At 41.7% G+C, this 27,426-nt stretch overlaps 1 protein-coding gene and 1 long non-coding RNA gene across 2 annotated transcripts in view; one reads left to right on the top strand and one right to left on the bottom strand.

Annotated features, from left to right (window-relative positions):
* The window catches only part of DSG2 (desmoglein 2), a 67,178-nt gene extending 54,427 nt beyond the window's left edge, over positions 1 to 12,751 (top strand). Inside the window, 3 exon segments of the mRNA XM_033178059.1 lie at positions 6,500 to 6,832; positions 9,641 to 10,007; positions 10,010 to 12,751. Of these exon segments, the coding sequence (XP_033033950.1) occupies positions 6,500 to 6,832; positions 9,641 to 10,007; positions 10,010 to 10,662 (1,353 nt within the window). The 3' untranslated portion in view covers positions 10,663 to 12,751.
* Positions 6,119 to 27,038, bottom strand: LOC117064019. The gene is made up of 6 exons (XR_004429224.1): positions 26,085 to 27,038; positions 18,646 to 18,719; positions 13,914 to 14,230; positions 9,656 to 9,826; positions 7,091 to 7,386; positions 6,119 to 6,301 (listed from the first exon to the last, which is right to left on the bottom strand). It is a non-coding gene; the product is annotated as an uncharacterized LOC117064019 (long non-coding RNA).
* Between the last annotated feature and the right edge of the window lie 388 nt (positions 27,039 to 27,426).

Here is a 27,426-nt window from a genome sequence, read left to right as displayed (position 1 = left end):
AATCCAGTCTGTCACAGATGGACATTTGGGTTGATTCCAAGTCTTTGCTATTGTGAATAGTGCCGCAATAAACATACGTGTGCATGTGTCTTTATAGCAGCATGATTTATAATCCTTTGGGTATATACCCAGTAGTGGGATGGCTGGGTCATATGGTACATCTAGTTCTAGATCCTTGAGGAATTGCCATACTGTTTTCCACAATGGTTGAACTAGTTTACAATCCCACCAACAGTGTAAAAGTGTTCCTATTTCTCCACATCCTCTCCAGCACCTGTTGTTTCCTGACTTTTTAATGATTGCCAGTCTAACTGGTGTGAGATGGTATCTCATTGTGGTTTTGATTTGCATTTCTCTGATGGCGAGTGATGATGAGCATTTTTTCATGTGTCTGTTGGCTGTATGAATGTCTTCTTTTGAGAAATGTCTGTTCATATCCTTTGCCCACTTTTTGATGGGGTTTTTTTTCTTGTATATTTGTTTGAGTTCTTTGTAGATTCTGGATATTAGCCCTTTGTCAGATGAGTAGATTGCAAAAATTTTCTCCCATTCTGTAGGTTGCCTGTTCACTCTGATGGTAGTTTCTTTTGCTGTGCAGAAGCTCTTTAGTTTAATTAGATCCCATTTGTCAATTTTGGCTTTTGCTGCCATTGCTTTTGGTGTTTTAGACATGAAGTCCTTGCCCATGCCTATGTCCTGAATGGTACTACCTAGGTTTTCTTCTAGGGTTTTTATGGTATTAGGTCTAACATTTAAGTCTCTAATCCATCTTGAATTAATTTTCGTATAAGGAGTAAGGAAAGGATCCAGTTTCAGCTTTCTACTTATGGCTAGCCAATTTTCCCAGCACCATTTATTAAATAGGGAATCCTTTCCCCATTTCTTGTTTCTCTCAGGTTTGTCAAAGATCAGATGGCTGTAGATGTGTGGTATTATTTCTGAGGACTCTGTTCTGTTCCATTGGTCTATATCTCTGTTTTGGTACCAGTACCATGCTGTTTTGGCTACTGTAGCCTTGTAGTATAGTTTGAAGTCAGGCAGCGTGATGCCTCCAGCTTTGTTCTTTTGACTTAGGATTGTCTTGGCAATGCGGGCTCTTTTTTGGTTCCATATGAACTTTAAAGCAGTTTTTTCCAATTCTGTGAAGAAACTCATTGGTAGCTTGATGGGGATGGCATTGAATCTATAAATCACCTTGGGCAGTATGGCCATTTTCACGATATTGATTCTTCCTATCCATGAGCATGGTATGTTCTTCCATTTGTTTGCATCCTTTTTTATTTCACTGAGCAGTGGTTTGTAGTTCTCCTTGAAGAGGTCCTTTACATCCCTTGTAAGTTGGATTCCTAGGTATTTTATTCTCTTTGAAGCAATTGTGAATGGAAGTTCATTCATGATTTGGCTCTCTGTTTGACTGTTACTGGTGTATAAGAATGCTTGTGGTTTTTGCACATTAATTTTGTATCCTGAAACTTTGCTGAAGTTGCTTATCAGCTTAAGGAGATTTTGGGCTGAGACAATGGGGTTTTCTAAGTATACAATCATGTCATCTGCAAACAGGGACAATTTGACTTCTTCTTTTCCTAACTGAATACCCTTGATTTCTTTCTCTTGCCTGATTGCCCTAGCCAGAACTTCCAACACTATGTTGAATAGGAGCAGTGAGAGAGGGCATCCCTGTCTTGTGCCAGTTTTCAGAGGGAATTTTTCCAGTTTTTGCCCACTCAGTATGATATTGGCTGTGGGTTTGTCATAAATAGCTCTTATTATTTTGAGGTACGTTCCATCAATACCGAATTTATTGAGCGTTTTTAGCATGAAGGGCTGTTGAATTTTGTCAAAAGCCTTTTCTGCATGTATTGAGATAATCATGTGGTTCTTGTCTTTGGTTCTGTTTGTATGCTGGATTACGTTTATTGATTTGCAAATGTTGAACCAGCCTTGCATCCCAGGGATGAAGCCCACTTGATCATGATGGATAAGCTTTTTGATGTGCTGCTGAATCCGGTTTGCCAGTATTTTATTGGGGATTTTTGCATCGATGTTCATCAGGGATATTGGTCTAAAATTCTCTTTTTTTGTTGTGTCTCTGCCAGGCTTTGGTATCAGGATGATGCTGGCCTCATAAAATGAGTTAGGGAGGATTCCCTCTTTTTCTATTGATTGGAATAGTTTCAGAAGGAATGGTACCAGCTCCTCCTTGTACCTCTGGTAGAATTCAGCTGTGAATCCATCTGGTCCTGGACTTTTTTTGGTTGGTAGGCTATTAATTATTGCCTCAATTTCAGAGCCTGCTATTGGTCTATTTAGGGATTCAACTTCTTCCTGGTTTAGTCTTGGAAGAGTGTAAGTGTCCAGGAAATTATCCATTTCTTCTAGATTTTCTAGTTTATTTGCGTAGAGGTGTTTATAGTATTCTCTGATGGTAGTTTGTATTTCTCTGGGGTCAGTGGTGATATCCCCTTTATCATTTTTTATTGCGTCTATTTGATTCCTCTCTCTTTTCTTCTTTATTAGTCTTGCTAGCGGTCTGTCAATTTTGTTGATCTTTTCAAAAAACCCACTCCTGGATTCATTGATTTTTTGGAGGGTTTTTTGTGGCTCATCTCCTCCAGTTCTGCTCTGATCTTAGTTATTTCTTGCCTTCTGCTAGCTTTTGAATGTGTTTGCTCTTGCCTCTCTAGTTCTTTTAATTGTGATGTTAGAGTGTCAATTTTAGATCTTTCCAGCTTTCTCTTGTGGGCATTTAGTGCTATAAATTTCCCTCTACACACTGCTTTAAATGTGTCCCAGAGATTCTGGTATGTTGTATCTTTGTTCTCATTGGTTTCAAAGAACATCTTTATTTCTGCCTTCATTTCGTTATGTACCCAGTAGTCATTCAGGAGCAGGTTGTTCAGTTTCCATGTAGTTGAGCGGTTTGGATTGAGTTTCTTAGTCCTGAGTTCTAGTTTGATTGCACTGTGGTCTGAGAGACAGTTTGTTATAATTTCTGTTCTTGTACATTTGCTGAGGAGTGCTTTACTTCCAATTATGTGGTCAATTTTGGAATAAGTGCATTGTGGTGCTGAGAAGAATGTATATTCTGTTGATTTGGGGTGGAGAGTTCTATAGATGTCTATTAGGTCTGCTTGGTGCAGAGATGAGTTCAATTCCTGGATATCCTTGTTAACTTTCTGTCTCGTTGATCTGTCTAATGTTGACAGTGGAGTGTTGAAGTCTCCTATTATTATTGTATGGGAGTCTAAGTCTCTTTGTAAGTCTCTAAGGACTTGCTTTATGAATCTGGGTGCTCCTGTATTGGGTGCATATATATTTAGGAGAGTTAGCTCTTCCTGTTGAATTGATCCCTTTACCATTATGTAATGGCCTTCTTTGTCTCTTTTGATCTTTGATGGTTTAAAGTCTGTTTTATCAGAGACTAGGATTGCAACCCCTGCTTTTTTTTGTTCTCCATTTGCTTGGTAGATCTTCCTCCATCCCTTTATTTTGAGCCTATGTATGTGTCTGCATGTGAGATGGGTCTTCTGAATACAGCAGACTGATGGGTCTTGACTCTTTATCCAATTTGCCAGTCTGTGTCTTTTAATTGGAGCATTTAGTCCATTAACATTTAAGGTTAATATTGTTATGTGTGAACTTGATAATGCCATTATGATATTAACTGGCTATTTTGCTCGTTAGTTGATGCAGTTTCTTCCTAGCCTCGATGGTCTTTACATTTTGGCATGTTTTTGCAATGGCTGGTACCGGTTGTTCCTTTCCATGTTTAGGGCTTCCTTCAGGGTCTCTTGTAAGGCAGGCCTGGTGGTGACAAAATCTCTAAGCATTTGCTTATCTGTAAAGGATTTTATTTCTCCTTCACTGATGAAACTTAGTTTGGCTGGATATGAAATTCTGGGTTTAAAATTCTTTTCTTTAAGAATGTTGAATATTGGCCCCCACTCTCTTCTGGCTTGGAGAGTTTCTGCCGAGAGATCTGCTGTTAGTCTGATGGGCTTCCCTTTGTGGGTAACCCGACCTTTCTCTCTGGCTACCCTTAAGATTTTTTCCTTCATTTCAACTTTGGTGAATCTGGCAATACGTGTCTTGGAGTTGCTCTTCTGGAGGAGTATCTTTGTGGCGTTCTCTGTATTTCCTGAATTTGAATGTTGGCCTGCCCTACTAGGTTGGGAAGTTCTCCTGGATGATATCCTGAAGAGTGTTTTCCAACTTGGTTCCATTTTCCCCCTCACTTTCAGGCACCCCAATCAGACGTAGATTTGGTCTTTTTACATAATCCCATACTTCTTGCAGGCTTTGTTCATTTCTTTTTCTTCTTTTTTCTTTTGGTTTCTCTTCTCACTTCATTTCATTCATTTGATCCTCAATCGCTGATACTCTTTCTTCCAGTTGATCGAGTAGGTTACTGAAGCTTGTGCATCTGTCACGTATTTCTCGTGTCATGGTTTTCATCTCTGTCATTTCGTTTATGACCTTCTCTGCATTAATTATTCTAGCTGTCAATTCTTCCACTCTTTTTTCAAGATTTTTAGTTTCTCTGCGCTGGGTACGTAATTCCTCCTTTAGCTCTGAGAAGTTTGATGGACTGAAGCCTTCTTCTCTCATCTCGTCAAAGTCATTCTCTGACCAGCTTTGATCCATTGCTGGTGATGAGCTGCGCTCCTTTGCAGGAGGAGATGCGCTCTTATTTTTTCAATCTCCAGCTTTTCTGCCCTGCTTTTTCCCCATCTTTGTGGTTTAATCTGCCTCTGGTCTTTGATGATGGTGACGTACTGATGGGGTTTTGGTATAGGTGTCCTTCCTGTTTGATAGTTTTCCTTCTAACAGTCAGGACCCTCAGCTGCAGGTCTGTTGGAGATTGCTTGAGGTCCACTCCAGACCCTGTTTGCCTGGGTATCAGCAGCAGAGGTTGCAGAAGATAGAATATTGCTGAACAGCGAGTGTACCTATCTGATTCTTACTTTGGAAGCTTCCTCTCAGGGGTGTACTCCACCCTGTGAGGTGTGGGGTGTCAGACTGCCCCTAGTGGGGGATGTCTCCCAGTTAGGCTACTCAGGGGTCAGGGACCCACTTGAGCAGGCAGTCTGTCCCTTCTCAGATCTCAACCTCCGTGTGGGGAGATCCACTGCCCTCTTCAAAGCTGTCAGACAGAGTTGTTTGTGTCTGCAGAGGTTTCTGCTGCTTTTTTTGTTGTAGTTCTTTAGCTGTGCCCTGTCCCCAGAGGTGGAGTCTACAGAGACAGGCAGGTTTCCTTGAGCTGCTGTGAGCTCCACCCAGTTCGAGCTTCCCAGCAGCTTTGTTTACCTACTTAAGCCTCAGCAATGGCGGGCGCCCCTCCCCCAGCCTCGCTGCTGCCTTGCGGTTAGATCGCAGACTGCTGTGCTAGCAATGAGGAGGCTCTGTGGCCATGGGACCTTCCCGGCCAGGTGTGGGATATAATCTCCTGGTGTGCCCATTTGGTTAAAGCACAGTATTGGGGTGGGAGTTACCCGATTTTCCAGGTGTTGTGTGTCTCAGTTCCCCTGGCTAGGAAAAGGGATTCCCTTCCCCCTTGCGCTTCCCAGGTGAGGCGATGCCTCGCCCTGCTTCAGCTCTGGCTGGTCGGGCTGCAGCAGCTGACCAGCACCGATTGTCTGGCACTCCCTAGTGAGATGACCCCAGTACCTCAGTTGAAAATGCAGAAATCACCGGTCTTCTGTGTCACTCGCGCTGGGAGTTGGAGACTGGAGCTGTTCCTATTCGGCCATCTTGCTCCGCCCACCACTGCACCATTTCTAATAGGATAGAATTTAACATCAGGTGGCAGAGAACTCAGAATAACAGTGGCTTAACCCTCAAATAGGCTTTCCAAGATCAACATCATGATTCATCCACAGCATGGTCCCCAGCTCCCTCTTCCCTGTTTCTCTTCCATGGCTGAGTTCCATTCCCACACTGTCCTCCTGTCCCAGTTCTAGCTACCTAGCTGCCGTCCCCACATTCTAACCAGCAGATAGGAGAAAAGTGAGGAACCCTCTTTAAGCACACTTCCCAGAACTTGTGTACACCATTTCTGTTTCATTCACATTGACCACAGCTTAGTCAGGTGGCTATATCTAGTGGCATCAGAGGCTTGGAAATGAGTCTTTATTTTGGGTGGCCATGGATCCGGGTCAAAACAAAATTAAGAATTCTATAACTATAGAAGAAGGTATCACACTGTAGAGGAAGGTTGAAATGCCATTGGTGCCCATAGAGTAAAGGAGCTGAGACCCTATGTGACTGTTGGGGCTTTGTTTCCTCTTTGGGCTCTATCCAGCTATAAAACAAGAAGATAGAAGAAAGGAGATCTTCATAAGACTCATGTAAGTTATTCAACTCAAAATACTTTTTCTAATTGGCCTCCATGGAAATAGCTTATACCTTCCTATGCCCACTTGTCTCGGATCCTTCTACCAAGGATGAAGGATTCCTTCCATCCTCCTGACTCAGTTCTCAGCTGTGTTTGCTCTCACAGGTGGTGCCATCATTTCTGCCAGTGGATCAAGGGGAAAGTCTAGGAGGAAGAAATGGAGTAGGAGGTATGGCCAAGGAAGCCACAATGAAAGGAAGTAGTTCTGCTTCCTTTGCCAAAGGGCAGCATGAGATGTCTGAGATGGACGGAAGGTGGGAAGAACACAGAAGCCTGCTTTCTGGTAGAGCTACCCAGGTTACAGGGGCCACAGGCGCTATCATGACCACTGAAACTACGAAGACCACAAGAGCCACAGGGGCTTCCAGAGACATGGCCGGAGCTCAGGCAGCTGCTGTTGCACTGAACGAAGAATTCTTAAGAAATTATTTCAGTGATGTAAGGATGGGTTTTATGTATTGGGGTGAGGGGGGCGTGGAGGGAACATTTGTATGTGACTGTGTTATTATTAGGGTAATCATTGCCTTGGATCCAAATGAGACTTTGGGTTTTTTTTTTCCTTTTTTCAGGGAATACTTACAGGCAATAAGGAAAGAGAAATGGGACCCACAGAATCAGTCAGTGTTAGCTAAATTATGCTGCAGTAACAAGTGACCCCATGATCTTAGTTCTCACACAGGCATATTTCTCACTTACAGTTATGTTTTTGCCAGTCAGCTCAGCTCTGCTCTGCTTCATGATGTCTTCATATCAAGATGCATGCTGAGAGAGCAGATTGTACCTGGGAAGCTGCCGTCCTTGTGACCCAAAGAAAAGAACAAGGCAGAACCAGGCAGTGGCTCTCAAAGCCTCCACCTTTTTACACTCACATTTCATTGACCAAAGCCCATCATGGGACCAAGACAGATGCCAGTGGTTCGGAAAGTCCCATCCTTCTGCAGGAGCAGGCTTGGTAGGGATGAGCTCCATAGGAGAGGCAGAGAATATATAACCTAAAAAACACAATCTATTAAGTCCATTTAGAGGGTTCACCAAAAAATGATGAGAAACGTTCCAGGAAGATGATCAGATGCAGTAAGGAAGCTCATGCTAGAATCAAGAAATTAGAAGCAGGACTGAAGATAAAAGTATACTGTAGAGGTCAGGCACAGTGGCTCATGCCTGTGATCCCAGTACCGTGGGAGACCAAGGCTCAAGCAGATCGCTTGAGCCCAGAAGTTCAAGACCAGCGTAGGCAATATGGTGAAACCCTATCTCTCCAAAAATACAAAAAATTAGCCAGGCATGCTGGCACACACCTGTAGTCCCAGCTTCTCAGAAGGCTGAGGTAGGAGGATCACTTGAGCCTGAGAAGCCAAGGATGCAGTGAGCTGTGATCATACCACTGCACTCCAGCCTGAGCAACAGAGTGAAACTCTGCCAAAAAAAAAAAAGTGTAACATAAAGTATACTTCAGAAGAAGGAATATGACCAGGAATAATGAGGGATAGTTCATAATGAAAAATGGGTCAGTTCATCAGGAGACCTGAATATGTCAGAACCTCATAACAGAAATTTGTAAAACTTAGAAACAACTCAAAGAGAAATAGACAAATTCATAATGATAGTTGATAGTTGGAGGGTTCAACCTGCTCTGTAAGTAAATGAAAGAACAAGTAGACAGAATCAGTAAGCATATAGAAAACGTAGTACTGTCAACCAAATGGATCTAATTGACACTGACAGAACACTCTATGCAACAGAAGCAGAATACACATGCTTTTTCATATAGACTATGTTCTAGGACATAAAATAAATGTAAATAGCTTTTAAAGAACTGCAGTCATACCATGGACTTTCATGACAAAAAAACTAAAACCAGAGATCAGTAACAAAGAGATATATAAAATATACTGAAATATTTATAAATACACATGACTGCAAATTAAATTACACGTTATTTAGGAAAATGTGTGGGGAACTACTAAAGTGATGCTTGAAGGGAAATTGTGGCAAAAATGGTTATTTAGAAGATGGGTCTCAAGTCAGTGACCTAAGCTTCCACCCTCAGAAGTTAGAAGAGCAAATTAAACCCAGAACAAGCAGAAATAAGGTAATAATGCATTTTAGAGCAGAAATCAATGAAATATTTAGCAAAAAGCAATAGAAAAAAATTGAAACCATAAGCTTATTATTTAAAGAGGTCAATAAAATTGATCAACATTTTACCAGACTAATTAGGATATTAAGAGAATAAACACAAATTATGGATATCAGAAATATGATAAAGAACTTTACTACAGATCCTACAGACATAGTAAGAATACTTTTAAAAAAAAAAAAAAAAGCAGGATTGGTGGTTTTCTTGAGAACAGGGCCCTGTGCTCTCATGAAAATGGGCGTGAGAACGGGCAGAGTTGCAATATAAGGCATCTGAAGGGCCCTAGAGAGGAGGAAGGGGAGGGGCTTCCATTGAGGGAGGAAGCAAGTTACTTCTGTCCCCTCTCCTAAATGTGAAATTATTAGTGTGCTTTCCCACTTTCTGCTCCTTTCCACCCTCCCGTCTTTCATACCATGCTTCACCCACCTCCAAGTATCAGCTTAACAGGGATGTTGTTGGTGTCAGGCAAAACCACTTCTTGGCCTTTCCTGTCTCAACACTAAGCTCAATTCTAGCGTGTTTTCTTTTGATATGTTTTCCCTCTCCACTGTAATCCTGCTCCAGTCATTCTTGGTTATGTATGTATGTACTAACTTTTGATTTGGAAGTAATTTCAAAATTATCAGAAAACGTGCAAGAATAGTAGAAATTTTGAATCCAATTATTAATATTTTGCCACATTTGCTATTTGCTTTTCCATTTCCTCTCTCACTGACACACATTCACTGACTTACATTACTATGGATTCAGTTAACAAATGTAGAACTTTAACATTGACACTGTCCATATTTCAATTTAGCCAGCTATCACAATATATTTTATAGCAGTTTTTTCTCAGGATCTTGCATTCCATTTAGTTGTCCTGACACTTTAGTCTCCTTTAATCTGAAACAGTCCCCTCTGCCTTTCTATTTTTTTCCCTGATATTAATTTTTTTTAAGAATACAGAGCAGTTGTGTTGTAGGATCTCTCTCAGTGTTTCCCTGATGGTTCCTTGTAATTAAATTCACATTACTGCATTTTGAACAGGAATATAGAGTCTTGTTTTTAAATGAATTTGTATTACTAATTATGTCTGTTTTGTGTTTGTTTTGTTTTCATTTTAGAAAGCGGCCTCTTACGCTGAGGAAGATGAAAATCACACAGCCAAGGATTGCCTTCTGGTTTATTCTCAGGAAGAAACTGAATCGCTGAATGCTTCTATTGGTTGTTGCAGTTTTATTGAAGGAGAGCTAGATGACCGCTTCTTAGATGATTTGGGACTTAAATTCAAGACACTAGCTGAAGTTTGCCTGGGTCAAAAAATAGATATAAATATGGAAATTGAGCAGAGGCAAAAACCTGCCATGGAAACAAGTATGAACACAGCTTCACATTCACCCTATGAGCAAACTAGGGTTAATTCAGAGAATACCTACTCCTCTGGCAGTAGCTTCCCAGTTCCAAAATCTTTGCAAGAAGCAAATGCAGAGAAGTAACTCAGGAAATAGTCACTGAACGATCTGTGTCTTCTAGGCAGGCGCAAAAGGTAGCTACACCTCTTCCTGACCCAGTGGCTTCTAGAAATATCATAGCAACAGAAACTTCCTATGTCACAGGGTCCACTATGCCACCAAGCACGGTGATCCTGGGTCCTAGACAGCCACAGAGCCTTATTGTGACCGAGAGGGTGTATGCTCCAGCTTCTACCTTGGTAGATCAGCCTTATGCTAATGAAGGTACAGTTGTGGTCACTGAAAGAGTAATACAGCCCCATGGGGGAGGATCGAATCCTCTGGAAGGCACTCAGCATCTGCAGGATGCACCTTACGTCATGGTGAGGGAAAGAGAGAGCTTCCTTGCCCCCAGCTCAGGTGTGCAACCTACTCTGGCCATGCCTAATATAGCAGTAGGACAGAATGTGACAGTGACAGAAAGAGTTCTAGCACCGGCTTCCACTCTGCAATCCAGTTACCAGATTCCCACTGAAAACTCTGTGAAGGCTAAGAGCACCATGGTGTCTGGAGCTGGAGTCCTTGGCCCTCTGCCAGATTTTGGTTTAGAGGAATCTGGTCACTCTAATTCTACCATAACCACATCTTCCACCAGAGTCACCAAGCATAGCACTGTACAGCATTCTTACTCCTAAACATCAGTCAGCCACAAACTGACCCAGAGTTTAATTAGCAGTGACTAATTTCATGTTTCCAATGTACCTGATTTTGCCTGGGCCTTACAGACACACACAGACACATACACATTGATCTTAAAATGTTTCTCCGTCACTGATATGATACGCAAAGGCCCACACTGTCTCTGCTTCCAGGAGTGTATTTGAGAAATGCTCCATGATTTACTGAGGACATAGAGATGCTGCTGCTGCTTAGGTGCCTTTTAGCAAGCTATGCAAACCATCCTGATAAAACAAGATACATAGAGAGTCAGTCTGGTTTCTGAGAATTTAGCAAATGAACAGAGTATCTAGTTCATCAGCCGTCCAGTAAAGCAACCTAGGAAACTGATTGGGTCTCTTTGCCCACCCTATTAACATTATACATTGATGTTCTGTATTCTATACTTTACTGCATCTAGCAGATTTTCAACAACTCATTGATCTAAAGCTATAGACACAGTCTGAGCACCAGTTTTGGTTTTCCTTAAGACTTGAACCCTTTTAATCTGTGTGTGATTTATTAAATTGGACCACTGATGATAAGAATACACATTGTATGTTTCTGTGCACATGACTCGTGTATGTGTGTGTGCACATACATACTATATAGTCTTAAAAATAGCATTATACTGGCCGAGGGCGGTGGCTCATGCCTGTCATCCAGCACTTTGGGAGGCCGAGGCGGGTGGATCACCTGACGTCAGGAGTTTGAGATCAGCCAGGCCAACCTGGTGAAACCCCGTCTGTACTAAAAATATAAAAATTAGCTGGGCGTGGTAGTGGCCACCTGTAATCCAGCTACTTGGGAGGCTGAGGCAGGAGAATCATTTGAACCTGGGAGGCGGAGGTTGCAGTGAGCCTAGATTGCACCATTGCACTCCAGGCTGGGTGACAGAGTGAGATTCCGTCTCAAAAAAAAAAAAAAAGCATTATATCTCTTATCTCAACCGCCATGAAAATTTTGAACACTCCAAATTCAGTTGAATAATCAAAAAATTTATAAATATAAAATAATTTTACTTCTTATAGTAATAGTATACTTAAAAAAAAACCTCAGGGTATATTATCTTCTAAACAGCTACAATTTAGTGCAGCTACATTAACCAACTATGTTATCTAGTTGTGAGAACAACTAGGCCTATTTCACTGCTGTGTATCCTCAGTGCCTAACATGGGTGCCAAATAAATATTCGTAGAATTACACTGAGTTGTACAAACCATTTTTGTTTACAATTGCCAAAAATCTCAAAAAGCCCTATATTTCTGTAATTCTGTCTTTGAAATTATTATTTTATTTTGATTTGTCAGTTATTGACTGGTCGGGTGTGAGTACATAAGTACTCAATATTATAAAAACCTCAAATAATTGACTTGATTTTGCACAACATCCTTCCCTTTTCTACAAGTTAATTTTTTTACAAATTATTTGGGTTGGTTAGTTCCTAAATAGGTTATGTTTTATTGCTCCTAGAAATAATGTTTCCAAATATATGTGCATTATCAGTAATAATTTATATAAATATTTCCCACAACACAATAATTTTCAAAGACTAATTTCCTGACTGAAGATATTTTGCTAGGGAAGTAAAACTTTAAAATTTTGTAGACTTTAAAAAATTGAGTGGTGTATGCAAAGGATTTACATAGTGTGCTCCCACTAACTGTGTACAGATCAGGGCACATATTTTTAGACATCTAAATCTATAGCGTAAATGGAGGTTACTCTTCCATGATCTAGAATTGTTTACTTAGTAATTGTTGTTTCTTTTATTATTATTGTAGACTTACTAACAGATTTATTTTGCCAAGTATGCAACAGGAATATCACTAGTATGTGAAAATGTAAATATCACCCCTGCACTCAAACAAAAGTTGGTCTTAAGCTTCTTCCTTGAGCAGCCTTGGAAACCTAACCTGCCTCTTGTAGCATAATCACATTTTCTAAATGATTTTCTTTGTTCCTGAAAAAGTGATTTGTATTAGTTTTACATTTGTTTTTTGGGAGATTATATTTGTATCTGTATCATCATAAAATATTTAAATAAAAAGACTACCTTTAGAGTGACCCTTTCCCCACAGATTTTTATTTCTCTATTATATTTTACAAGGAATATAGCTCAGTTTGTTAGAGTGCCCTAAAGGCAGGTGCTTCTTGGACTTTGTTATTTAATTAGATCTGCTTGCAATAAAAAAAGTTATCAGTTATCTAAAATTCAAATTTACCTGGGTACTTGGCATTTTCATTTTCCAACTCTGGCAACCTTGTTCCTAAGGAATTGAAGGTCGCTCTCTGCCCAGAGTAACACTGGAGAAATCCCCTGGATTTGGCTGGCTGGAGAAGGCTAGTATATCTAACCCAAAGAGATGAAATCATTCTACCAGTGTTTGAGAGGCTGTTTTAATTGCTTGTCATAGTTTAGAAGGGAAAAGATCAGAGTTGCTGCTGTAAGAGAAGAAAAGCAAATCTTTTTCTTCTAGATCCCCAGCTGGGGCTCTGTAACAGAACACAGATTAACAAGAGAAAAACATTAGTCTATTAACATGTGTATCTCATGCATGCTTTGGAGTAACTGGGAAGAGCAGCTCAAAGAGGTAGTTAGAACTTAAGAGTAAAATATTAAAAGAAGAGCTTTAAACAAATTAAATCTAACAGTTTATTTAAGCAAAGAATGATTCACAAAATTGGGCTGCCCTAGAACTAGAAAAAGTTCAGAGAACTCTGTTCTACAATAATGAGCAGGCAGTATTTATAGACAGAATATGGAAGTGAGGTAGGGAAGCTGCTTGATTGGTTACAGCTGAGCCTTTGCCTTATTTGGAGGTGGGCTGATCAGTTGGCAGCCAGTGACTGGCTGAAACTCAGCTGCTGTGATTGATTGACACTCAGCTATGTGTTACAAAAATACACTTCTAAGTTAGGCTTTCAGTTCATTTATGTACCAAGCTAGGCTGCAGTTGGTCATGTGGGGACTCAAGGTACAACGGCAGCCTCAGGCCGAATTTAGTTTAATTTAACAATATACCAACTTGGGCCAAAACAAAGGAAAGGGGATTAGGGGCTTCTGGGCAGGGGAAAGAAGTTATGGGAAGGTGACCAGGAAAATTCTGGTACGCTTAAAAAAGATTTGTTATGCAGATTTAAGTTAATGTCCTTGTCACTTATAGTCATCCTGTGTTTCTGGTAGAGAGGGATAAAATGTAAATCCCTTTACAAAAGGTAAACTTACATTCTATCTTCAGAGTTTCTTCTGCATCTGCTGTTTCTCAAAATAATCAGCTCAGAATAATCCTTATACTAACAAAGCATTTTGGGAGGTGTAGCATATTCTAGTCTACACTGCCGGTAAACTGGAATGTCTCATGAATGAAGATTTCATGACACTGGCACATCAGGACATCCTAAAGCATGAAGACTGTTTTATTCCTGTGACTTCAGTTCCCACTGCAAGTTGCACATGGAGCTACTTCTGGTTGATCTCTGCAGACCATATTCCAAACACCACACCAAAATGTCTACAATAGGATGTTGCTAACTAAACATCACCTAAAAATGAGACATTTCAAATCACTAAATCTGACTTTCTTAACAAACCAAGATTTCTTGGTTTCATTATGTTTTATTTTAATCCTCTCTATCATTCTCAATTACTTTGTCTACTTTTTCCATTAATTACTAAGAGGTTGAAGTCTCCCAAGTGTGGCTTTATTTCCCTCTTTAATTCTTTCTATTTTTGTTTCTTGTGTTTTGAAACATTTTGCCTGTGTTATTAGGTACAAACACATTTAGGATTACTGTGTTCCTGAAGAACTGATCTTTTTATCATTATGAAATGCCTCTCTTCAATTACCTTTAGCCTAAAGCTGCCTCCTTACATTCTTTTTTTTTTTTTTTTTTGAGATGGAATTTTGTTCTTGTTGCCCAGGCTGGAGTGAAATGGCGCAATCTCGGCTCACCACAACCTCCACCTCCCGGGTTCAAGTGATTCTCCTGCCTCAGCCTCCCAAATAACTGGGATTACAGGCACGCGCCACCACGCCCGACTAATTTTGTATCTTTAATAGAGAGAGGGTTTTGCCATATTGGTCAGGCTGGTCTCAAACTCCCGATCTCAGGGGTTCCTCCTGCCTCCCAAAGTGCTGGGATTACAGGCGTGAACCACCACACCCAGCCCTCCTTACATATTTTAAATTTGGCCTGAAGGTTTCTCCATACTTAGTGAACTGTAACCTAACTGGATGTGTAAACAGACTGTAACCTACTTTTGTCTCAGGCAATCACAGCCACAATACTTCAGCCACTCACAGGCAGCCAGTGGTTCAAACTGCATTCAAATAAGGCAAACCCTGAGCTGTAACCAGTCCTGCTATTTCTGTACCTCTTTTTTCTATCCATAAATCCTCTCTGACCACATGGCAGTGCCAGCATGGCTCTGAATCTACTCTGGTTTAGGAGCTGCCCAATTTGCGAATTATTCTTTGCTCAGCTAAAGTTTGTAAAATGTATTTATGTATTTATTTTATTATTTTGGAGATGGAGTCTCACTCTGTCACCCAGGCTAGAGTGCAGTGGTGGGATCTCGGCTCACTGCAACCTCTGCCTCCCAGGCTCAAGCCATTCTCTCAGCCTCCTGAGTAGCTGGGATTACAGGCGTGTGCCACCACACCAAGCTAATTTTGAATTTTTTTTTTTTTTTTTTTTTTTTAGTAGAGATGGGGTTTCTCCATGTTGCCCAGGCTGGTCTCGAACTCCTGGCCTCAAGTGATCCACCTCCCTCAGCCTCCCAAACTGCTGGGATTACAGGCATGAGCCACCACACCCAGCCAACTTTGTAAAATTTAATTTGTCTCAAGTTTTTCTTCTAACACATTTTTTGTCTTGAAATCTATTTTGCCTAACATTAATACAGCCACACCAGCCTTCTTATGGTTAGTGCTTCCATGGTATATCTTTTTGATCCTTTTCCTTGATATCTGGCTGTGCCTTTATAGTACGTTTATTGTAAACAATATACAGGTAGGTCTTGGCTTTTCCTGTTTTGACAATTTCTAACTTTTATCAGAAGGTTTTACAGCAATTATTTATATGGATAAGTTTAAGCTTCCATCTTTGTATTTGTTTTCTCTTTGTCCACCTGGGTTTTTTGTTGGTTTTTTAGGTTTTCTCCACTTGTTTCCTGACTTCTTTTGTGTACTGCACGTTGTAGGATTCCACTGTAGTGCCTCTATTGACCTTTCACCTACAATAGAGGTTTGTGTTTACTTTTTAATTGGTTGCTCTTATTGAGGAAATATAACTAACAACAAAATTTCCTGTCAACCTAAGAAACCTTTCCACAAAGTAAAGGAGAAAGAAAACAGTTTTATCACTGAATAAGCATTAAGTCCCAAAGGTGAGGCACATCATAGGTAGCTCCTAAAGAAACTGCAGGCCAGGTGCGGTGGCTCATGTCTATGTAATCCCAGCACTTTGGGAGGCTGAGGAGGGTGGATCACTAGATCAGGAGATCGAGACCATCCTGGCTAACAAAATAAAACCCCATCTCTACTAAAAACACAAAAAATTAGCCGGGTGTGGTGGTGGGCACCTGTAGTCCCAGCTACTTGGGAGGCTGAGGCAGGAGAATTGCTTGAACCTGGGAGGCAGAGCTTGCAGTGAGCCAAGATCGCGCCACTGCGCTCCAGCCTGGGCAACAGTGTGAGACTCCATCTAAAAAAAAAAAAACTGCAGGCTGGGCGCAGTGGCTCACGCCTGTAATCCCAGCACTTTGGGAGGCTGAGGCGGGCAGATCACCTGCGGTTGGGAGTTTGAGACCAGCCTGACCAGATAAACCCAGTCTCTACTAAACATACAAAAATTAGCTGGGCATGGTGGCAGGTACCTGTAATCCCAACTACTTGGGAGGCTGAGACAGGAGAGTCGTTTGAACTGGGAGGTAGAGGTAGAGGTGAGCCGAGATCACCCCATTGCACTCCAACCTGGCAACAAGAGTGAAACTCCATCTCAAAAAAAAAGAAAAGAAAGAAATTGCAAAGGCAAAAAGGTTTTGCTTTTTATATAGCCATTTAGAACATAACTGTTCACAAGATAAACTATAGCTTGTCCTCAAGTCACAGGATTTGACAGCACCATTTTGTCATACATAGCTCATCTTAAATTCACCTGGAAATTGAGGTGGCTATTGTGTTTGTTAATTGCCTTTATTCAAAGAAATAATAAAACTTCTGGCCGGGCGCGGTGGCTCAAGCCTGTAATCCCAGCACTTTGGGAGGCCGAGACGGGCGGATCACGAGGTCAGGAGATCGAGACCATCCTGGCTAACACGGTGAAACCCCGTCTCTACTAAAAATACAAAAAAACTAGCCGGGTGAGATGGCGGGCGCCTGTAGTCCCAGCTACTGGGGAGGCTGAGGCAGAAGAATGGCGTAAACCCGGGAGGCGGAGCTTGCAGTGAGCTGAGATCCGGCCACTGCACTCCAGCCCGGGCGACAGAGCGAGACTCCGCCTCAAAAAAAAAAAAAAAAAAAAAAAAACAACTTCTTAGATCTCTCTGACAGGTAGCTAGCTATAATTTGGAGCGAGCAGCCATGGAGATGGGAAGATAGGGGTGCTAGCTTCTTTGATGTTAACATTTCAAAGAGACAGCCCCAGGTCCTTCAGAAGGACATCCCTGGTTATAAAGCTGGCAAAGGAGATAGAGAAAGAACTAACAACTACAGGTTCTTTAAACTAAATACTGTCAGAAAAGAGATGAGAGATGGCAAGAGAAAGTTTTCCCTTTTTTGCACCAGGGAAAATTCAGTTTTTTCTCATTTAGATTTGTACTTACACTCTAGGGCTATGCTCTACGTGGCAAGCGGCTACCAACTGGACAGCACAAATCTAGAATATTTCTATCATTGTGTAAAGATTTGGAGGGAACTTCAGAGTGAAACCACCTTTGCAAAAATTATATCAATGAGAAAATCACAACACAAAAGAGGTCTGATCTAACCAACCCCTATCTTGCCTTTAACCTCCAAACTGCCTTTGGTCATTGCTGGGCTTGGGCTAAGCTAACTTTGCGAGATATTTAGGTTATAGTTTAAATGATAAGAGCCTTTCCCCAAAACTAAACCACCTTTATAAAACTAATGAAAGCCCACCAGGTTAGGAGGATGAAAGGGGCTTCTAGTCTGCTAAGGTGTAGATGTAAACAATTACCATCCATTCTTCTGGAAGTGACAAAATTTGCAACTTCCCCAATTACTCCGGCAGATAACATTATTATAATAGAACATAAGATTGGCCTTTTGGGATGTCTTTTCAGCCTTTTGCATTTTTGATGACTGGATATCCACGACTCTTGGCTCAACTGCTCCTGTGGCCCCCATCCTGTAGCAGACTTGGTGCACTATGACTGTTTTCCACACCCCTATGATTGCATCCTCAGCCAATCAGTGGCACCCATTCCCCTATCGCCCTGCAGTAAATTGGTTTTGTCTGTGCAGGAAGAACCCACTGGGTGATTACAATGGTTCTGGAAATTACAATATGCAACTTTAATTTATCACAGTCAACCTTCAAATATTCTACTGTTTCACAAATGATACATGTGAATCTTGAGCTTTCACTCTGTGGATCTTGCTATGCCATTCAATCTCCAACTTTCTTTCTACCCTTATGCTAATCAAAAAGCTTTCAGCATTGTTTCTGTCCCTCACACCTTCCATCGTACCCCTGCCCCACTTGCTATAATGCATTATTGGCATGATATGAAACATACAGTATCAAGTCCATCAGTGGATGGACTCACATTGCTCCACAGATTACAAAAACCCACCTATCCAAATTGAAAAAAATGTGATGAGGAATGTATGTATCTGTTAAAAATCCAGATATGCCCTGGGCCAGGTATTTTCCATTTGCCTCTTCATACTCACTCTCTGCCCTTCACCCTGCTCTGAGGCCCAGGAGCTTACCTTTTACGGATGTTTCAATGGGCACTGCTTGCTGCCTCTGGCTTTTAGATGGACTTGGCCAGTGATGGCCTTGCCTAGAGATTGGTGAGAAAGAGAAAAATGAGGTCAGGGCATCTCTCCCTCTACCTCCCTCTGTTACACATCTCTCTATAGAGCAACTCCCTCTCTGAGTTCCTGGACCCATGCTCTCTCCTTGTTCCTTTAGGCCTATTAATAATGGTTGCCGGGGGGGCGGAGCAAGATGGCCGAATAGGAACAGCTCCAGTCTCCAACTCCCAGCGCGAGCGACACAGAAGACCGGTGATTTCTGCATTTTCAACTGAGGTACTGGGGTCATCTCTCTAGGGAGTGCCGGACAATCGGTGCGGGTCAGCTGCTGCAGCCTGACCAGCGTGAGCTGAAGCAGGGCGAGGCATCGCCTCACCTGGAAGCGCAAGGGGGAAGGAAATCCCTTTTCCTAGCCAGGGGAACTGAGACACACAACACCTGGAAAATCGGGTAACTCCCACCCCAATACTGCGCTTTAAGGAAACAGGCACACCAGGAGATATATCCCACACCTGGCCGGGAGGGTCCCACGCCCACGGAGCCTCCCTCACTGCTAACACAGCCGTCTGCGGCGATCTATCCGCAAGGCAGCAGCGAGGCTGGGGGAGGGGCGCCCGCCATTGCTGAGGCTTAAGTAGGTAAACAAAGCCGCTGGGAAGCTCGAACTGGGTGGAGCTCACAGCAGCTCAAGGAAGCCTGCCTGTCTCTGTAGACTCTACCGCTGCGGACAGCGCACAGCTGCAGTCCATTAGGGGAAAGAGCGGGGCCGCTGCAGACCCGAACGACTCTGTCTGACAGCTTTGGGGAGAGCCGTGGATCTCCTAACGCGGAGGTTGAGATCTGAGAACGGACAGACTGCCTGCTCAGGTGGGTCCCTGACCCCTGAGTAGCCTAGCTGGGAGACATCCCCCACTAGGGGCAGTCTGATACCCCACACCTCACAGGGTGGCGTCACCCCTGAGAGGAAACTTCCAAAGAAAGAATCAGACAGGTACACTCGCTGTTCAGCATTATTCTATCTTCGGCAACCTCTGCTGCTGATACCCAGGCAAACAGGGTCTGGAGTGGACCTCAAGCAATCTCTAACAGACCAACAGACAGTCCTTCTGACTGTCAGACGGAAAACTATCAAACAGGAAGGACACCTATACCAAAACCCCATCAGTACGTCACCATCATCAAAGTCCAGAGACAGATAAAACCACAAAGATGGGGAAGAAGCAGGGCAGAAAAGCTGGAAATTCAAAAAATAAGAGCGCATCTCCCCCTGCAAAGGAGCGCAGCCCATCGCCAGCAACGGATCAAAGCTGGTCAGAGAATGACTTTGACGAGATGAGAGAAGAAGGCTTCAGTCCATCAAACCTCTCAGAGCTAAAGGAGGAATTACGTACCCAGCGCAAAGAAACTAAAAATCTTGAAAAAAAAGTGGAAGAATTGACAGCTAGACTAATTAATGCAGAGAAGATCATAAACGAAATGACAGAGATGAAAACCATGACACGAGAAATACGTGACAAATGCACAAGCTTCGGTAACCGACTCGATCAACTGGAGGAAAGAGTATCAGCGATTGAGGATCAAATGAATGAAATGAAGCGAGAAGAGAAACCAAAAGAAAAAAGAAGAAAAAGAAATGAACAAAGCCTGCAAGAAGTATGGGATTATGTAAAAAGACCAAATCTACGTCTGATTGGGGTGCCTGAAAGTGAGGGGGAAAATGGAACCAAGTTGGAAAACACTCTTCAGGATATCATCCAGGAGAACTTCCCCAACCTAGTAGGGCAGGCCAACATTCAAATTCAGGAAATACAGAGAACGCCACAAAGATACTCCTCCAGAAGAGCAACTCCAAGACACATAATTGCCAGATTCACCAAAGTTGAAATGAAGGAAAAAATCTTAAGGGCAGCCAGAGAGAAAGGTCGGGTTACCCACAAAGGGAAGCCCATCAGAATAACAGCAGACCTCTCGGCAGAAACTCTACAAGCCAGAAGAGAGTGGGGGCCAATATTCAACGTTCTTAAAGAAAAGAATTTTCAACCCAGAATTTCATATCCAGCCAAACTAAGCTTCATCAGTGAAGGAGAAATAAAATCCTTTACAGATAAGCAAATGCTTAGAGATTTTGTCACCACCAGGCCTGCCTTACAAGAGACCCTGAAGGAAGCCCTAAACATGGAAAGGAACAACCGGTACCAGCCATTGCAAAAACATGCCAAAATGTAAAGACCATCGAGGCTAGGAAGAAACTGCATCAACTAACGAGCAAAATAACCAGTTAATATCATAATGACAGGATCAAGTTCACACATAACAATATTAACCTTAAATGTCAATGGACTAAATGCTCCAATTAAAAGACACAGACTGGCAAACTGGATAAAGAGTCAAGACCCATCAGTCTGCTGTATTCAGGAGACCCATCTCACATGCAGAGACATACATAGGCTCAAAATAAAGGGATGGAGGAAGATCTACCAAGCAAATGGAGAACAAAAAAAAGCAGGGGTTGCAATCCTAGTCTCTGATAAAACAGACTTTAAACCATCAAAGATCAAAAGAGACAAACAAGGCCATTACATAATGGTAAAGGGATCAATTCAACAGGAAGAGCTAACTCTCCTAAATATCTATGCACCCAATACAGGAGCACCCAGATTCATAAAGCAAGTCCTTAGAGACCTACAAAGAGACTTAGACTCCCATACAATAATAATGGGAGACTTCAACACTCCACTGTCAACATTAGACAGACAACGAGACAGAAAGTTAACAAGGATATCCAGGAATTGAACTCATCTCTGCACCAAGCGGACCTAATAGACATCTATAGAACTCTCCACCCCAAATCAACAGAATATACATTCTTCTCAGCACCACATCGCACTTATTCCAAAATTGACCACATAATTGGAAGTAAAGCACTCCTCAGCAAATGTACAAGAACTGAAATTATAACAAACTGTCTCTCAGACCACAGTGCAATCAAACTAGAACTCAGGACTAAGAAACTCAATCCAAACCGCTCAACTACATGGAAACTGAACAACCTGCTCCTGAATGACTACTGGGTACATAACGAAATGAAAGCAGAAATAAAGATGTTCTTTGAAACCAATGAGAACAAAGATACAACATACCAGAATCTCTGGGACACATTTAAAGCAGTGTGTAGAGGGAAATTATAGCACTAAATGCCCACAAGAGAAAGCAGGAGAGATCTAAAATTGACACTCTAACATCACAATTAAAAGAACTAGAGAGGCAAGAGCAAACACATTCAAAAGCTAGCAGAAGGCAAGAAATAACTAAGATCAGAGCAGAACTGAAGGAGATAGAGACACAAAAAACCCTCCAAAAAATCAATGAATCCAGGAGTTGGTTTTTTGAAAAGATAAACAAAATTGACAGACCGCTAGCTAGACTAATAAAGAAGAAAAGAGAGAAGAATCAAATAGACGCAATAAAAAATGATAAAGGGGATATCACCACCGACCCCACAGAAATACAAACAACCATCAGAGAATACTATAAATGCCTCTACGCAAATCAACTAGAAAATCTAGAAGAAATGGATAATTTCCTGGACACTTACACTCTCCCAAGACTAAACCAGGAAGAAGTTGAATCCCTAAATAGACCAATAGCAGGCTCTGAAATTGAGGCAACAATTAATAGCCTACCCACCAAAAAAAGTCCAGGACCAGATGGATTCACAGCTGAATTCTACCAGAGGTACAAGAAGGAGCTGGTACCATTCCTTCTGAAACTATTTCAATCAATAGAAAAAGAGGGAATCCTCCCTAACTCTTTTTATGAGGCCAACATCATCCTGATACCAAAGCCTGGCAGAGACACAACAAAAAAAGAGAATTTTAGACCAATATCCCTGATGAACATCGATGCAAAAATCCCCAATAAAATACTGGCAAACCGGATTCAGCAGCACATCAAAAAGCTTATCCACCATGATCAAGTGGGCTTCATCCCTGGGATGCAAGGCTGGTTCAACATTCGCAAATCAATAAACGTAATCCAGCATATAAACAGAACCAAAGACAAGAACCACATAATTATCTCAATAGATGCAGAAAAGGCTTTTGACAAAATTCAACAGCCCTTTATGCTAAAAACGCTCAATAAATTTGGTATTGATGGAACGTACCTCAAAATAATAAGAGCTATTTATGACAAACCCACAGCTAATATCATACTGAATGGGCAAAAACTGGAAAAATTCCCTTTGAAAACTGGCACAAGACAGGGATGCCCTCTCTCACCACTCCTATTCAACATAGTGTTGGAAGTTCTGGCTAGGGCAATCAGGCAAGAGAAAGAAATCAAGGGTATCCAGTTAGGAAAAGAAGAAGTCAAATTGTCCCTGTTTGCAGATGACATGATTGTATATTTAGAAAACCCCATCGTCTCAGCCCAAAATCTCCTTAAGCTGATAAGCAACTTCAGCAAAGTCTCAGGATACAAAATTAATGTGCAAAAATCACAAGCATTCTTATACACCAGTAACAGACAAGCAGAGAGCCAAATCAGGAATCAACTTCCATTCACAATTGCTTCAAAGAGAATCAAATACCTAGGAATCCAGCTTACAAGGGATGTAAAGGACCTCTTCAAGGAGAACTACAAACCACTGCTCAGTGAAATCAAAGAGGACACAAACAAATGGAAGAACATACCATGCTCATGGATAGGAAGAATCAATATCGTGAAAATGGCCATACTGCCCAAGGTGATTTATAGATTCAATGCCATCCCCATCAAGCTACCAATGACTTTCTTCACAGAATTGGAAAAAACTGCTTTAAAGTTCATATGGAACCAAAAAAGAGCCCGCATTGCCAAGACAATCCTAAGTCAAAAGGACAAAGCTGGAGGCGTCACGCTACCTGACTTCAAACTATACTACAAGGCTACAGTAACCAAAACAGCATGGTACTGGTACCACAACAGAGATATAGACCAATGGAACAGAACAGAGTCCTCAGAAATAATACCACACATCTACAGCCATCTGATCTTTGACAAACCTGAGAGAAACAAGAAATGGGGAAAGGATTCCCTATTTAATAAATGGTGCTGGGAAAATTGGCTAGCCATAAGTAGAAAGCTGAAACTGGATCCTTTCCTTACCCCTTATACGAAAATTAATTCAAGATGGATTAGAGACTTAAATGTTAGACCTAATACCATAAAAACCCTAGAAGAAAATCTAGGTAGTACCATTCAGGACATAGGCATGGGCAAGGACTTCATGTCTAAAACACCAAAAGCAACGGCAGCAAAAGCAAAAATTGACACATGGGATCTAATTAAACTAAAGAGCTTTTGCACAGCTAAAGAAACTACCATCAGAGTGAACAGGCAACCTACAGAATGGGAAAAAATTTTTGCAACCTACTCATCTGACAAAGGGCTAATATCCAGAATCTACAAAGAACTCAAACAAATATACAAGAAAAAAACAAACAACCCCATCAAAAAGTGGGGAAAGGATATGAACAGACATTTCTCAAAAGAAGACATCCATACAGCCAACAGACACATGAAAAAATGCTCATCATCACTCGCCATCAGAGAAATGCAAATCAAAACTACAATGAGATACCATCTCACACCAGTTAGAATGGCAATCATTAAGAAGTCAGGAAACAACAGGTGTTGGAGAGGATGTGGAGAAATAGGAACACTTTTACACTGTTGGTGGGATTGTAAACTAGTTCAACCATTATGGAAAACAGTATGGCGATTCCTCAAGGATCTAGAACTAGATGTACCATATGACCCAGCCATCCCACTACTGGGTATATACCCAAAGGATTATAAATTACTCTACTACAAAGACACATGCACACGTATGTTCATTGCGGCACTATTCACAATAGCAAAGACTTGGAATCAACCCAAATGTCCATCTGTGACAGACTGGATTAAGAAAATGTGGCACATATACACCATGGAATACTATGCAGCCATCAAAAAGGATGAGTTTGCGTCCTTTGTAGGGACATGGATGCAGCTGGAAATCATCATTCTTAGCAAACTATCACAAGAAGAGAAACCAAACACCGCATGTTCTCACTCATAGGTGGGAACTGAACAATGAGATCACTTGGACTCGGGAAGGGGAACATCACACACTGGGGCCTATCATGGGGAGGGGGGAGGAGGGAGGGATTGCATTGGGGAGTTATACATGATATAAACATCATGCACATGTACCCTAGAACTTAAAGTATAATAAAAAAATAAAAAAATAAAAAAAAAAAATAATGGTTGCCTCCTCCTCAATTATTACCAGACTTGAAACTGTCCCCCAGTGTTGACAAGGATTGCATGCTGAGTTCTGAACACAAATATATTTGTAATTAAACATTAATCAGGCTGCACTTTGACCCACTTCATTGTTGCTAAAAGTCAGGTAGCACCAGGTACTGACCATTTGCATTCCCATTGTTCCTATAGATAGGATCTCTGAGTTAGGGTCGTAAGGCTGTTGAAGAATTGATTTGCATCCCCCATTGTTCCCCTGCATACTGTCAGTGGGTATTGAGATAAATGAAGGCAGGAATGGGCCTTTTTGATATTTGTCATCTCATACTTACTCCAGTATCAACCAACAAAAGAAATAGTTGGTGACTGAATGAACAGAGGGCCAGTCATAGGAAGAATGATGAACTGTGGTGGGAGGAATTTACCTGTCTCAGAGGGTAGGGGTTTTTGGTACATTCAAGCAAGACAATCGCAAAAATCCAAACAAAATTTTCAGACTGGTTTTCTAAACCTGTGCATGATTCATTTAACTAGCAACATTTAATCTGCTGCATCCCAAGCCCAGGTTAGTTCTCATTGTTAAGTCTGAATCGATGGATTCTCAATGGCTTTGAGGGATTCTGAGGAAAACTACAGAGGTTTCAGTGCAGGACACGATCTATTTGCAACAGTTCAAAATCTCTTTCAGTTCCTATATTCTGGTTACTTGGATTGTTGGCGATTTTACTCACTGTATTAAAGATCTGTTTTATTCTTCTTTCTTTTTACCCGAGGCTATACATTAAGACGTACCCTATATGTTCCCCTGCCCCTCGTCTACTGCTTTCAGCTTCTTCTAGCAGCAAGTTTGGTTTTGCAACCCCTCTTGAGTTGGACCCTTCTAAAGTCATCTTGAGTTTCTCATTCCAGCCTCTCCAAGGACCACGTCTATTGTTTCCCTAGGTTGCATGGGTTCTTTTTCAAAGAAAAACACTGGATTGGGGTACTTTAATGAAAGAAGTTGGAAAACGCACAAAATACGAGCATCTTAAATGCTTCTAGATATAGCCCACCTAGATGTACCAGGTTGAATTGGCTTAGCAGTAAACTATATGTACGCTCACCTAGTAATAATCCATGTGTTTCTATACTTAGAGAGCCTCTGGACTACAGAAATAAGATGGAACAGCAGAAGCGCTGTGGCATAACTATGAGTGTCATATGCTTCATGGCCACCAGATGGCACTATGCACGCAGTAAAAGAGGCAAAGTCACTCTATCAACGCTAGGAAGAAAAACAAAAAATTAAGCAATTAAGTAATAAGTTCTTGAGCAACACAAACTTGCAAAGGCCAATACCTTCCTTCACTAACTGTGACCCTCTCAGATAAAGTGTGATATGCTTCAGAGCTGCCTGAGAAACGAGACCTGGATTACGGAAGTCTAATAAAACCTGTACCACTCTCATGGTGAAATACAAAATGTCTTTCTGAAGGTCAGTCATGAGCCTTTGGCTCTATCAAAAATACTGTACTTTGGAGGAAATGACGCTGGCCAACGGATTTACAACTAACACAGTCAGTCTGGTGTGGGCTTTCTTAAGAATAGATGTTGACTTTTTCTGAAAAATTAGATTCAACTAAGCATATGTTGAATTCTCACTATGTGCAGAGCCCTGTTTAGTGGCTTTAAAATTATTCAAAGACGAGTAAGACCCAGCCCTTGCCCTCCGGAGGCTCACAATATAGTGGAGGAAGTAGTTACATATAGCTTATTCTGAAAACCAAGACACCCTGTAAAAAACACCACATCAAAGATAGAAAGAAAATGCCAAGGCTGATGGGAGAGATTAATTCTTCTTTTGATTAATTTCTCCTTGTCATTCCCAATTCCTCCAAGTTGAAGGGGAAAGGGAACGTCTAGCAGCTCTTCTTACACACGTGGGCTTTCAATGAAAATTGGAAGTTGATATAGTTAGGATATGGGTACCCTTCGAATCTCAGTTGAAATGTGACCTCCAATGATGGAAGTGGAGTCTAGTGGGAGGTACTGAATGATGGGAACCTATCCCTCATGAATGGATTCGTGCCATCCCCTTGGTGAGGAGCCAGTTCTCGCTCAGGTAGTTCACGCGAGATCTGGTTGTTTTTTAAAAGAGTGTAGCCCTTCTCTCCCGTCTTGATCCTGGTCTCACCATGTGATACACCCCCTTCGCCTTCCGCCAATAATTGGAAGCTTCCTGAGGCCCCCACCAGAAGCAGATGCCAGCACCACACCACTGGTTCACCTGCAGAACCGCGAGCCAATTAAACCTCTTTTCTTTATAAACTACCAGTCCCAGGCCAGGTGTGTTGGCTCACACCTGTAATCCCAGCACTTTGGGAGGCTGAGGCAGGCAGATCACCTGAGGTCAGGAGTTCGAGACCAGCCTGGCCAACATGGTGAAACCCCGTCTCCACTAAAACT

This window comes from Trachypithecus francoisi, unplaced genomic scaffold, assembly GCF_009764315.1.
Source record: "Trachypithecus francoisi isolate TF-2019V2 unplaced genomic scaffold, Tfra_2.0 Lachesis_group19, whole genome shotgun sequence".
NCBI lineage: Eukaryota > Metazoa > Chordata > Mammalia > Primates > Cercopithecidae > Trachypithecus > Trachypithecus francoisi.
Note: the sequence above shows the minus strand (reverse complement) of the source record. Positions and strands in the feature narration are given on the sequence as shown.